The sequence below is a fragment of the Pongo abelii genome, chromosome 14 (genome assembly GCF_028885655.2).
Source record: "Pongo abelii isolate AG06213 chromosome 14, NHGRI_mPonAbe1-v2.0_pri, whole genome shotgun sequence".
NCBI classification, from domain to species: Eukaryota; Metazoa; Chordata; class Mammalia; order Primates; family Hominidae; genus Pongo; species Pongo abelii.
In genome coordinates this window covers 54449906-54464300 of record NC_071999.2, presented here as the reverse complement: position 1 = coordinate 54464300, position 14395 = coordinate 54449906, and the positions used below count along the sequence as shown (strand labels likewise).

Sequence of the window (14395 nt, the reverse complement as noted above, 5' to 3'; positions counted from 1 at the left end):
AGTCAGTACCTTGAAAGGTTGAAAATTCCCAGTATTGATGGGACGTATCTCAAAATAATAAGAGCTGTCTATGACAAACCCACAGCCAATATCATACCGAATGGGCAAAAACTGGAAGCATTCCTTTTGAAAACTGGCACAAGACAGGGATGCCCTCTCTCACCACTCCTATTCAACATAGTGTTGGAAGTTCTGGCCAGGGCAATTAGGCAGGAGAAGGAAATAAAGGGTATTCAATTAGGAAAAGAGGAAGTCAAATTGTCCCTGTTTGCAGACAACATGATTGTATATCTAGAAAACCCCATTGTCTCAGCCCAAAATCTCCTTAAGCTGATAAGCAACTTCAGCAAAGTCTCAGGATACAAAATCAATGTACAAAAATCACACGCATTCTTATACACCAATAACAGACAAACAGAGAGCCAAATCATGAGTGAACTCCCATTCACAATTGCTTCAAAGAGAATAAAATACTTAGGAATCCAACTTACAAGGGAAGTGAAGGACCTCTTCAAGGAGAACTACAAACCACTGCTCCAGGAAATAAAAGAGGATACAAAGAAATGGAAGAACATTCCATGTTCATGGGTAGGAAGAATCAATATCGTGAAAATGGCCATACTGCCCAAGGTAATTTATAGATTCAATGCCATCCCCATCAAGCTACCAATGACTTTCTTCACAGAATTGGAAAAAACTACTTTAAAGTTCATATGGAACCAAAAAAGAGCCCGCATCACCAAGTCAATCCTAAGCCAAAAGAACAAAGCTGGAGGCGTCACACTACCTGACTTCAAACTATACTACAAGGCTACAGTAACCAAAACAGCATGGTACTGGTACCAAAACAGAGATATAGATCAATGGAACAGAACAAAGCCCTCAGAAATAACGCCACATATCTACAACTATCTGATCTTTGACAAACCTGAGAAAAACAAGCAATGGGGAAAGGATTCCCTATTTAATAAATGGTGCTGGGAAAACTGGCTAGCCATATGTAGAAAGCTGAAACTGGATCCCTTCCTTACACCTAATACAAAAATTAATTTAAGATGGATTAAAGACTTAAACGTTAGACCGAAAACCATAAAAACCCTAGAAGAAAACCTAGGCATTACCATTCAGGACATAGGCGTGGGCAAGGACTTCATGTCTAAAACACCAAAAGCAATGGCAACAAAAGCAAAATTGACAAATGGGATCTAATTAAACTAAAGAGCTTCTGCACAGCAAAAGAAACTACCATCAGAGTGAACAGGCAACCTACAAAATGGGAGAAAATTTTCGCAACCTACTCATCTGACAAAGGGCTAATATCCAGAATCTACAATGAACTCCAACAAATTTACAAGAAAAAAACAAAACAACCCCATCAAAAAGCGGGCGAAGGATATGAACAGACACTTCTCAAAAGAAGACATTTATGCAGCCAAAAGACAGATGAAAAAATGCTCATCATCACTGGCCATCAGAGAAATGCAAATCAAAACCACAATGAGATACCATCTCACAACAGTTAGAATGGCAATCATTAAAAAGTCAGGAAACAACAGGTGCTGGAGAGGATGTGGAGAAATAGGAACACTTTTACACTGTTGGTGGGACTGTAAACTAGTTCAACCATTGTGGAAGTCAGTGTGGTGATTCTTCAGGGATCTAGAACTAGAAATACCATTTGGCCCAGCCATCCCATTACTGGGTATATACCCAAAGGACTATAAATCATGCTGCTATAAAGACACATGCACATGTATGTTTATTGCAGCACTATTCACAATAGCAAAGACTTGGAACCAACCCAAATGTCCAACAATGATAGACTGGATTAAGAAAACGTGGCACATATACACCATGGAATACTATGCAGCCATAAAAAATGATGAGTTCATGTCCTTTGTAGGGACATGGATGAAATTGGAAATCATCATTCTCAGTAAACTATCGCAAGGACAAAAAACCAAACACCGCATGTTCTCACTCATAGATGGGAATTGAACAATGAGAACACATGGACACAGGAAGGGGAACATCACACTCTGGGGACTGTTGTGGGGTGGGGGTAGGGGGGAGGGATAGCATTAGAAGATATACCTAATGTCAAATGATGAGTTAATGGGTGCAGCACACCAGCATGGCACACGTATACATATGTAACTAACCTGCACATTGTGCACATGTACCCTAAAACTTAAAGTATAATAAAAAAAAAAAAAAAAAAAAGAAAGGTTGAAAATTCCCAATTCTCAAATGAGTTCTAGACAGCGTATTTTTAAACGGAGAAATGACTGCCCAAAGTAGGCTGATACTAGAGGGGTAAGAGCCAGACTCAAAGCAGATGAGTGTTCAAGTACACTCTGCATAATGTGTGTGTGGTCTCTGACTACCATTTCCACGAACAATATACAGGATTTTTATTCCTTAATAATTTAGATTTTTGGTATTAGAACCAAATTAAACCAGATTTAACATCTATAAGATTTTGGACCACAATAAAAAGTACCCACCTTCAAAGATATACACACTCTGCAACAAATCCTCAAGGTACCTTACCCAGTAGGAATCTGTCTCTGTAGTCTTTTATATTTATATCCAGTGGTTATTTTGTCACTTGACAAGGGGGAAGTTTTGGCATTCCTTGCTGTCAGTTGAAGACAGGCACATTTTGTTCTAAAAGGAAGGCAATGGATGGAGAAAGAATGAAAAAGCACCAAGTTAAGTCAAGAGACTGTCTTGATAAAAGTGTAAATGATGTAATAAAAGATGTAATAGCATTTAGAATAGTTTGGCTCATGAACACTATGAGCTTTTTCCCTAAATAGATCTCTTTGAAAGACAATACCTCCCAAAAGTTTATAAATAATTATAAACTGCACTGCAACTCTATTTGCTCATGAAATACTTAACTATATGAGTTTAGCTTTTCAAAATCAATTCCTTTAATTTCCCTGTTCAGCACAGAAGCTTGTTTGTGAGAATTCTGCTAGTTCTGCTCTTTTACAATGGATAAACTTAAATATGTCAAATTTGTAAGGACGTAGTTTTGCAGATGTCTTAAGTTCTCTCTCACTCCAGTGACAGAAACAGACTGGGGAGATTGATGCTGGGTATCTGGCTACTATTATTGAATCCTTTTTTCATACTGTTGCGAGGCAGGAAGCTTGCAACCATAAAACTTCATGTACTTTCCCCTCTATTCAGATGATTAACTAACTTGATAGGGAACCATAATTTGATACAAAGTAAAGAACTTGGGGACTCTAGCTGTGTAACTAGGTAAATGACTGCTGGTGAGCTGGTTAAAATCTCTGGATCTTAGTCTCCTTTGCTGAACAAGTGACTTTAAGGTCTTTTCCTCTACGATTCTCTTCTGTATTTTCTGTATTAATTAATACACATCAGAATGGTGGCTGCTGTTTGCAAGAGAAAAGAACAACGACAACAATCAACAAATTCATTAATGTGGATTCTGTTTACAGATATGAATATCTATAATTGTTTTTTCCCATGTGATTTTGTGTGCAAAGTTTATAAAAAGTACAGAAAAATACAAATAATAAACACCCATATTTCCACCATCCAGAATTAGTTGTCAGCATTTTGTCTAGTTCTTTTCCCTGTATACATAATTTAAAATATACACACCACATATACATGGTCTTCTTAAAAAAAGTTAAAAAGTAAAACATTATAGATATAACTAAACTCTCAAGAGATTTAGTGTGGCATCCTTTATGCTTTTATACACATATGTATCTACAAACAATATATTGTGTATTTTTCATTATAAAAGAATTTACTATAGGTATTATTCTATAACTTGCTTTTTTTGTTGTTCAATATAATGTTTTTTGAGACCCATCCATGCTATATACAAATCTAGTTAATTCCTTTTAACTTTTCTACTGGATTAGGTATTGCTCACTTCATACACAATTAAGTTAATAGTTTTTCTTTTTCGAGAAGGGGTCTCACTCTGTTGCCCAGGCTGGAGTGCAGTGGCGCAATCTCGGCTCACTGCAGCCTCAACCTCCATGGACTCAGGTGATCCTCCCACCTCAGACTCCCGACTAGCAGGGACTACAAGTGCATCCCACCATGCCACGCTAACTTTTGTATTTTTGTAGAGATGGGGTTTTGCTAGGTTGCTCAGGCTGGTCTCGAACTCCTAGGCTCAAATGATGTTCCTACCTCAGCTTCCCAAAGTGCTAGGATTACAGGTATGAGCCACTGTGCCCAGCCTCTTGGGACAGGTAAATTATACCTGTTTTAAAATCCCTTTCAATTAGATTCAACATTTATCTCTTGATTCCTCAGGTGTTAATTCTCTCTACTTGTCGGGACTCATGCTGCCTTCATGGTCCTAAACATCTTTGTGTGTGGTAAATGTTTGTTTGAAATCATACCTTCTGTGGGGTTTAGTCCTGTGTGCTGCTCTACGTTGGGTGCTTTCTCCAATGCTTTGGCTCTGACCCTATTGGTTTTACAGCTGTTAACAAGGTTTTCATTAATACAATTCCAGGCCCTGTGAGATACTGGCCTAGTTCCTAGTCTTGTGCAGGTACCTGTTTCTATTCTTTTGGAGAGCCAAGTCCCCAGATGAGGTAGTTGGGTTACATTTAGAGGTAATCTTTACAAAATAAAATACATATTTTTAAACAGAATAAAACAGCACAGTGAGAGGTTTCCTCTATGAGAGGCCTCAAGGAACTGAGCCAAACTGAGGTAACAGTAGATATAGCTCTCATTTTACACTCCAATTAACTTAGAGGATGGTGAAAACTATTATTATACTATTTAAGTTATTTATCATTCTCTTATTCTTTTTTTGCCAAGTATGGGTAGCTAAATTTGCATTAAATTAAATGTACATATAATGCAACACCACTCTACATCTGTATACCTACAAATGTATGTGTACTACACACCCTTAAAATGTTTTTCAAAGTCTTAATATATTAGAACATGTTTTCATTTTTTCATGGGATGTTAATACTATACTATGATTAACAAAATACTAGTTATAAGCATCACGTTAGCCAGCAAATGATTTTTAAAAGTAAAATGCAATATATAACCCAATGGTTAAGAACATGGGTTCAAATCCTGTCTCTACAATTTGTTCTATGACCTCTCCAAATTGACTTCTCTGAGGCTCAACTTCCTCATGTATAACACTGAGATATTACCCACCTCATGGGTTTTTGTGAAGATTAAGAGAATGAATGTAAAGTACTTGTCACAGTGTCTGGCACTGTTAAATATCATTTGTTGTAATGCTATTGATTATCTTTTAATGTATTAGTACTAGATTAAAGGAAATATGCATCCTTGGAAGAAATGTTTCAAATTACCATATTTGGCAAATAATTAGAGGTTTTTTTTCCTACTGCTAGTGACAGAGTTCATTTTCCCATTGTAGACTCTTTTATTTTTATTTTTTGGAGATAAGGTCTTGCTTTGTTGTCCAGGTCTCTGGTATAGTGTGTGATCACAGCTCACTGCATCCTTGACCTCCTGGGCTCAAGCAGATCTCCCACCCCAGCCTCCAGAGTAGCTGGGACTATAGGTGCACACCACCATACCCAGCTAATTTTTAAATTTTTTGTTAAGATGGGGTTTTGCCATGTTGCCCAGGCTGGTCTCAAACTCCTTTGCTCAAGCTGGCCTCCCACCTCGGTCTCCCAAAGTGCTGGGATTACATACGTGGGCCACCATGCCCAGTCTTACTGTAACTCTTGAACAGGTTTTAGATAGACAAATTAATACAAAGCAAGACTTCTTAACAAGTGTCCTTACATTCAGGAGATTTTTTGAAATGCCATGTTTTTCTACTCACATGTCTATGCAGCCCTCAGAGCAGTCACAGGAATCAGTAAACATGCTGGAAAAGTTGGTTAGATAATATGCTCGAGGCCACACAGTCTTTCTGTACTTAAACTGTGGGAGCTTTCTACTGTCAATTTCATTACAGAAAGAAATGGGCACTGATTCCACTCCATTGCTAATATCCACATCAGAAACAACTTCTTTTTGCTTTGGGTAATTCCGAGCCAACTGAACATAGGTATTGAAAGAAAAATTATCTGTAAATAAAAAGTTACACTCTGTCTCAAGCAGGTAACGAAAAACTTCCTCCACGTTTCGTAGACTCCTTCCACAAGGGGTTTTATAACTCACATGGAGTGCTGAAGAATGAGAGTTTGTCTTTGCATGTCGTCTTTGGAAGTGACATTTGATTGGCAGCTGCAGAGGGTTTTCTCCCTTTAAGTTCGGTGGCATTTTCATCAGACAAGCACCAGAGCAGTCATGACTTTGGTAAGATAAATTCGAAGATGAGTCTTTTTCTCTAAAGTCTACAATTTTATCTTCAAGAGAGAGAATTTCCTTATTTTCTGTTGTTCTGTTAAAATAAATTATTCATTAGTATCTCAAATTTATAGTTCAATTCCTCATTTAAAAAAAACTATAATTATTTCCTATCTTCTTAGACAATATTAAAATAAGCCAGACTCTAAGATACACATTTTAAGATGTTCTACAGCCATACAAAGATTATATCTATTTTTAAAACTTTTCTCGGAGATGGGGTCTTCCTATGTTGCCCAGGCTGGAGTGCAGTGGCCATTCACAGGTGTGATCACAGCACACAGCAGCCTTGAACTCTTGTCCCCAAGTGATCCTCCTGCCTCAGCTTCCCAAATAGCTGGTACAGGCACGCACCAGGTCTGCCTTATACCTAATTTCAGAATATTCCAGGAAGTTGTGATTACAGCTGTAACTTTCTGTTAGGTATTTCATAGCACCTAGCAAATTTAGTTCATTTAGAGCATGCAATCAATAAAGCACTGAAGAAGGTTACTTCTTCAGGCATGCTGAGGTCAAGCTCTTTGCATGCAAAAAAACAAAGGCTGGCTGAAAACTTATTAATTCATCAAGAATCCTTTATACTGTTTGCCTTCAACAACAGTACCAACTGAATTCTTTCCGTAATATGTAATCTACCTCACAATCATATTGATACATCTGAAAAAATGGCAAACTGACAGGAGAAAATGGGGTGGTTATTAATAAAGAAAAAAAAAAGTCAGCAGGGTGTGATGGCTCACAACTGTAATCCTGGCACTCTGAGAGGCCAAGACGGAAGGATTGCTTGAGCTCAGGAGCTCAAGATCAGCCTGGGCAACACAGTGAAACCTCGTCCCTACAAAAAGTAAACAAAATTAGTAAGGTGTGGTGGTGCACGCCTGTAGTTCCAGCTACTTCGGGGGCTGAGGTGGGAGGATCGCTTGGACTCGGGAGGTTGAGGCTACAGTGAATCATGATCACACCATTGCACTCCAGCCTGGGTGACAGAGTGAGATCCTGTCTTAAAAAAAAAAAAAAATTCCGTGAAAAGCTTCCTTTTGTTTGGAAATCAAGTTTTAAACTTTCACAAATAATCTGAGTTTTGTTTTACATAGTATTTTCTATCTTTAGATGTCTGTTATATATTATAATACAGGTATTTTAGAGATGTGTTGTATTTGCTCTATGATATGGTTTGGCTGTGTCCCTACCCAAATCTCATCTTGAATTCCCAAGTGTTGTAGGAGGGACCTGGTGGGAGGTAACTGAATCATGGGGGCAGGTCTTTCCCGTGCTGTTCTTGTGATAGTGAATAAGTCTCACGAGATCTGATGGTAACATAAGGGGGAGTTTCCCTGCACAAGCTCTTTGCCTGTCACCATCTACGTAAGATGTGACTTGCTCTTGCTTGCCTTCTGCCATGAGTGTGAGGCCTCCCCAGCCATGTGGAACTGTAAGTCCATTAAACCTCCTTCTTTTGTAAATTGCCTGGTTTTGGGTATGTCTTTATCAGCAGCGTGAAAACGGACTAATACACTATATAAAGCAGTGCCATCCAAAAAAACTTCCTCCATTGATAGAAATGGTCTATACCTGCGCTGTCCGATACGGTAGCCAGTGGGCACATGTGGTTACTGAGCACTTTTAAATGTAGCTAGCATGACCAAAGAACTGAACTTTCACATTTTATCTAATTTTGATTAATTCAGATTTAAACAGCCACATGTAGCTAGTGGCTACCATACTGGATGTGCAGATATGGAGCTTCCTCATCCTTTCTCCAACTATATAGTAATCCTTTGCGTAAGTCCACAATTTAATTACCTAGCCTGCAATAATGGACAATTTTCCATAACATGTAGTATAGGCTAGACCACAATAGTGGACTAGTTAACTTACACAGTGATCTTTTAGAACATATACAGTAAACTTATACAGTGATCTTTTAATAAGTAATTTTATTGTAATAATCTTTGCTATAAAATTATGAATCTATTAATAACAATTTCATACACATAAAGATACTGTTGCAGAACATATTCCCAGAAGTGGGAGTGCTAGGTCACAAGGCAAATGGGTTAGTTATTTCATTAATATTGCCAAATTGTTCTCCATAGTGTCAGTTTCTTCAGCAATAAATGAGAGTGCCTGTTTTCACAGAGTTTCATCAATCAGGTGGATCTTGATGCTTTTGGATTTCAGAGTCTAACAGGTAAAAGGATGTACTATAATTTATTTAGAAATCTTTTTTTTTGAGAGAGAGTTTCACTCTATTGCCCAGGCTGGAGTGCAGTGGCATGACCTCGGCTCACTGCAACCTCTGCTTCCCAGGTTCAAGCGATTCTTGTGCCTCAGCCTCCCAAGTAGCTGGGATTACAGGCATGTGCCACCACACCCAGCTAATTTTTGTATTTTTAGTAGAGACAGGGTTTTGCCATGTGGGCCAGGCTGGTCTCAAACTCTTGACCTCAAGTGATCCACCCGCCTCGGCCTCCCAAAGTGCTGGGGTTATAGGTGTGAGCCACCATGCTGGCCCTTGATTTATTTTAGTATCCAATATCTTCTTGTTTTTCAAAGATGGTACCTGGAACCTACTTGTTCCCTATTATTAGGTGTCAAGTTCTTTCTTACCACTTTTTCTTATAAGGAATTATAGTATAATCTGAACTCTGGATATTCTATTTATTTGTCTATCTGAGATAAAACATCCTATTTTCTTTCATTCAGAATTCACTGTAATACATTCCTTAGGTTCTCATGGCCTTGTTCTTTGTTTTGATATAGGTTACTCACTCTCAAGTTATTTATACACTTAGAGATTTATAGAGATAGTAAACTGTTCTGTTATCCTTTTCAACTTGACTTAACCAAATAAATATGTTTCAAATTGGATTCTGTAGTATATTATTCTGTAAATGTCATTTGACACTTTGCCTATGAATTTTTTTTTTTTTTTTTTTTTGGAGACAGGGTCCTACTCTGTCACCCAGGCTGGAGTGCAGTGGTGCAATCTTGGTTCCCCACAACCTCCGCCTCCTGGGCTCATGCAATCCTCCCACCTCAGCCTCTTGAGTAGCTGGGACGACGGGCATGCGTCACGATGCCCAGCAAACTTTTTGCATTTTTGGTAGAGATGGGGTCTCACCATGTTGCCCAGGCTAGCCTCAAACTCCTGAGCTCAAGTGATCCGCCTGCGTTGGCCTCCCAAAGTACTAGGATTACAAGCATGAGCCATCGCACCTGGCCTCAGGTATGAATTTTTTGGTTCCTGTTTTGCTCTTTGGAGGAAGAGGAACATTAAATATTAATGTAGATGACTCAATAAATTTTTCTCGGAATATGAAGGGATTAATTCAGGATATATGTGAGAGAGAAAGTATCTGGGTTATCCTTAGTTCTTAAATAACAACTAATATTTGAATAGTAGTTTAATGTCCTTTACATAATTTCCTCATATGACACAACAAATACAACTCCAAGTTAGCCACTACTGGAACAATATACAATTAGAACTACTTAGGATTAAAATTTGTGATAGTAAATATGCTGGTAAAACTTGTAATTTGGAATTTACATTTCAAGAAAGCCAAACTAGCTTAAAAGTATTCTCCTTATGACTAACAAATAAAAACTAGGAGATACAAGACTCTAGTTACTGAGCAATTAAGACTGAGAAATACATGTTTTACATTTAAGAAGAGTTAGGGAGGAGTGGGAGGAGAAGAGAAAAAAACAGAAAAGGAGGAGAAAAGCATAAAAATAAAACACTAGCATGAACCTTAGAAAAGATTATTTTCTTATCTGTGCTTCATTTTACTAAAGAGAAGGAAAAAACCCAACTTACAAGTCTTAAGTATAAAGTAACCTAATTTCATCCCAATTTTATGGAGAGGATGGTTAACTTTATTTAGGTGCTAAGACACATTACTGAAAAAAAAAAAAAGAAATAAACAAAACCAATTCTATGTACTGTATTGTAAACCCAGTCATTGATTAAAAGTGCTAGAGGTAAACACAGGATAAGGAGTAAGTGGTGAGAAGGAGAAGTCCACGGCTGTCTGGATGGACCTGCTTGCCAGCCTTTTTGGGTAAGGATTTCTCAGTTTGCATATGATTTGACAATTGTTCAGGGTGTTGTTAGTCACCCTGAACATCAAAGTGGAGCATGGCTTAGAGGCTGCCAATGGATTATCTAGCTTTTGGCAAGGCTAAAATAAGAAGTCATTCTATCCTCTATGACCATTAAGGGGGCATATTTTAAAATAAGAATGTATACTGTATTCATCTAAAGACTGCAGTAGGTAAATCTGGTATTTTGCTCAGTCCCTTCTTTAGTCATCCTCTTCTGAAAGGCAGGTATATTAATTTCAGTGTACTCAAAGATGTTGGGTCTTGTATACATACTGGGCTTTTTATACTGTCTCTTTCAATAATTTAAATTAAGATATTAAAAAAATGGTTGGGTGCGGTGGCTCATGCCTGTAATCCCAGCACTGTGGCAGGCCGAGGTGGGAGGATTCATTGAGCCCAGGAGATCAAGATTAGCCTGGGCAACATGACTAGACCCTGTCTCTATTAAAAAAAAAAAAAATTATATATATATGTATATATGTCACATGAGATAACACTTGCACTAGAAGGTTAGAGTTTAGCTGGAGCAGCTATGTTTCGTCATGTGGGAAGAGAAGAAACCTACTGGTAACAGACAGAAGTAGAGTTGAGACTGTGTCAACCCTGACCTTAGGTATTGACTTTTGAGTTACTATTCTAGTGTTTACATTGCCTGCTGTGTTACATTTTCTGTTCTTCAAGACCTATTTTATTTATATATATGTGTGTATGTATGTGTAGGTACATGTGTGTGCATGTTTTTTTTAAAAAATAATCTTTTGGGTTTGTGTGCATGTCATGTAAAAAGCCATAAAAATTTAATGGCTTAAATTTACATCTGTGTCTTTAAGCAGTGGTGCAAGCCCAGTGTCGCCCAATATGCTAACCAAAGCTGCACACCTCGTACACTTCTAATAAATTCCACTACTTAAGCTAGCCTGAATAGGTATGTACTCCTGACAAACCAAAGTTTATACTTGACCAAAAAAAAAAAAAGGGAATTCAGACTTCCAAAATCACAAAAGTAAATATCCTTTTAAAAGAATTATCACTGAAGTAATACTTTTGTTTTTACATTTACCTATGTCATAACTCACTTATGTGGAGTAGAAATTCAGTTCAACTCAAGAATAAAATACTGGCTGGGCGTGGTGGCTCATGCCTGTAATCCCAGCACTTTGGGAAGCTGAGGAGGGAGGACTGCTTGAGACTAAGAGTTCACGACCTGCCTGGGCAACACAGTGAGACCACATCGCTACAAAAAAGAAATGTTAAAAATTAGCTGGGTGTGGTGGTATGCACCTGTAGTCCTAGCTACTTGAGAGTCTGAGGAGGAAGGATCACTTGAGCTTAGGGTGTCAAGCCTACAGTGAGTTGTGACTATGTGCCACTGCAGTCCACCCAGCGAGACAGTGAGACCCTGCTGTCTCAAAAAAAAAAAAAAAAAAAAAAAAGAAACAAAGAAAACAAAAAAACCCCACAAAAAAACACCAAAAGCCTGAAGCCTGTGTCCTATCAGACCCAAGATTTCATCCTGGGGTTTGCCATTGATAGTTTGTATAATCTTTTTTTGAAATAGGGCCCCACTCTGTCACCCAAGCTAGAGTGCGGAGGCGCGATCATGGCTTGCTGCAGCCTTGATCTTCCAGACTTAGGTGATACACCTCAGCCTCCCAAGTAGCTGGGACCACAGGCATGTGCCACCAAGCCTGGCTAATTTTTGTTATTTTTTTGTACAGATGGGGTTTTGCCATGTTGCCCAGGCCAGTCTTGAAATTTGGGCTCAAGTGATCCTCCCGCCTCAACCTCCCGAAGTGCTGGGATTACAGGTGTGAGCCACCACGCTCAGCCTAATCTTGAGCAGTTTAGCTGGGGCTGAGAATCCCTGGCTTAAGTTATTGAACATTTAGTTTACCAGGCAACCTATGTGACCACTGGGCTGCTAAGAGGGTTTAAGTACTGAAAGTAAAATAAGCAAATAAACTTCTGGCCTGCAGAGGAAATATAAAAGGAATTATTCAAACATAATTCTGGTCAAGAATGAAATGCTTCCTTGGAATTCTTAATGGCAAAGGAAGAAAATCCTAAGCCTAATAAGACATGTCCCTTCATCTGAAAAGATCTCAGAAAGCTCAACTCAAAAGTTAGGTATAATCTCAAAAAAAGCCTCTGAGTGTCAACACAGTACAAGAGAGATGGGAGATTAAGGAAATGAAATTCTGATTATATAATCACAAACAGTCCTAAAAAGATGGGAAAACAGTTAAAGAAACCAACTCAATTTTTCTTGGAAGCTCGGATTTTTAAAAGTATACATACAAAAGAAGACAGCTAATTATGAATACGAAACATTGGTATAAAACTGTAAGAAAAGTATCACAAAGCCTAGTAAGAACCGAGGTTTCCAAAAATGCTAATAAAATAACAACAAAAAAAAACTAAAGCTATGCTTAGAACAAGAAAATAATCTGTTAGGAGACAGATAAGGTTAACTGATAAACAGAAGAAGAGTTTCTCAAAAACAATTCTGCCTTTGTCTTTTCCATCTGTAAGTATGGCTCTCAAGTTGGAAACGAGGAAAAAAATAAAAAGAAACTGAAGTCTGTGACAGTTAAAGAGAGGGTACTAGAACTCAAGTTTATTTAAGCATATAGAAGACTCTACAAATTAAATCTCAAGGCCTGGAAAAAAAAAACTTCAAATATAGAAAAATTTAAAATAAAACAATACTGCCCTGATTTTTTCTTTGACCACTTATCCTCAAGTTCTAGCTGCCCTGACTTTTCAAAAGGGAAGGAGGACAGGCTACAGAAAATATAGAAAGGTTAGCTTAACACTGGTCTCTTAAAAATCTCTAGAAGGCATCAAGTGTGTGACTTCTAAATGTTTTGAATTTAAAAGGCCCACACTAGGTGCTGAATTAACAAGTAGGTGAGAAAAATCCAAATTAACTGAATTTCCTTTTTTGACAAAGTTTTCAATAAGTCTGAATAATGTCTGGCAATGCCACAGAAGGCTATGGCAGTGAACCTTGATTTTTCATGACCACTTTGTAAGTGAGAAGTGTAGGCAGGACAACAGTAGAAGTAAATTCACAGTTGCTTAAAGAGTTCTTTCTGAAGCGTAATAAAAAGAATGTCTAGTAGTGAGCCAGCCACAAGGTTTTTATCTTTGGTCATGTCCTGTTCAATATTGTTTTCAGTGACCATAATGAAGATTAGAAAGCTTATTTATTTGTACAAGATGATAAGCTAAAAGGGACAAAAAATATTCCAAAATTCAAAAAGATTCTGATAAGCTGGTATAATGAACTTAAACCCAAAAATGATACTTCACAGGAATAAACCACTCCTGCATTTAAGTTTAAAATATAATATCTAAATATATAGATAACTGGTTGGTAGAGAGCTTGGTTGGTGGTAATTTACATGAAAATTTAATTTAGATTCAGACTGAGTGAATTTGTTCCTAAAAACTTATAAAATTTTACATTGTATACTCAAAGATCAGAATGTATACTCAAAGATCAGAATTTCTAGGAAAAAAAACTGTTTTGTAAGCCACTGAAATGGCCAGTTAAGGAGCTAAAGTGTGAACTTAGCTTTCTCTGAGAGGATTTTAAAGTAATTTTATGGGCCTTTTGAGACTCACTCAAACTGCAATGACATCTCTAATATATGTCAATCCAAATTATATGAAAATCAAAAAAATCAAAAAAAAGTTATATATTTAGTTTTTTTTAGTCAATTTAATATTGAGCTGAAAGAACAAATGAAATTAGGGTAACAAAGAAGTTTCTTTCTAAAGATACTTTTTTGTTTTTTGAAACTATGTTCTCTACTCTAGAGAACTTTCAGAAACTTCCCTGTAATTAGTACTTGAAGGGTTAGGCCCAGGTATTACCTACTAAAAATAAAGACTACGTGTCAGAGTATCA

At 37.5% G+C, this 14395-nt stretch overlaps 1 protein-coding gene across 12 annotated transcripts in view; it reads right to left on the bottom strand.

Moving 5' to 3' along the window:
• Positions 1–14395, bottom strand: part of SETDB2 (SET domain bifurcated histone lysine methyltransferase 2) — a 50450-nt gene that overhangs the window by 11522 nt on the left and 24533 nt on the right. For 9 of the 12 annotated variants that reach the window (XR_008512898.2, XM_054529521.2, XM_054529520.2 and 6 more), the window contains 2 exons: positions 5840–6403; positions 2554–2670 (listed from right to left, as the gene is read on the bottom strand). Coding sequence is in view for 11 of the 12 variants with exons in the window: in XM_054529521.2 (XP_054385496.1) it covers positions 2554–2670; positions 5840–6403 (681 nt within the window). In the remaining variant the exon portion in view is untranslated. The remainder of the gene's footprint in view (positions 1–2553; positions 2671–5839; positions 6404–14395) is intronic. The other 3 variants (XM_054529526.2, XM_054529525.2, XM_063714907.1) reach the window with 1 other exon arrangement.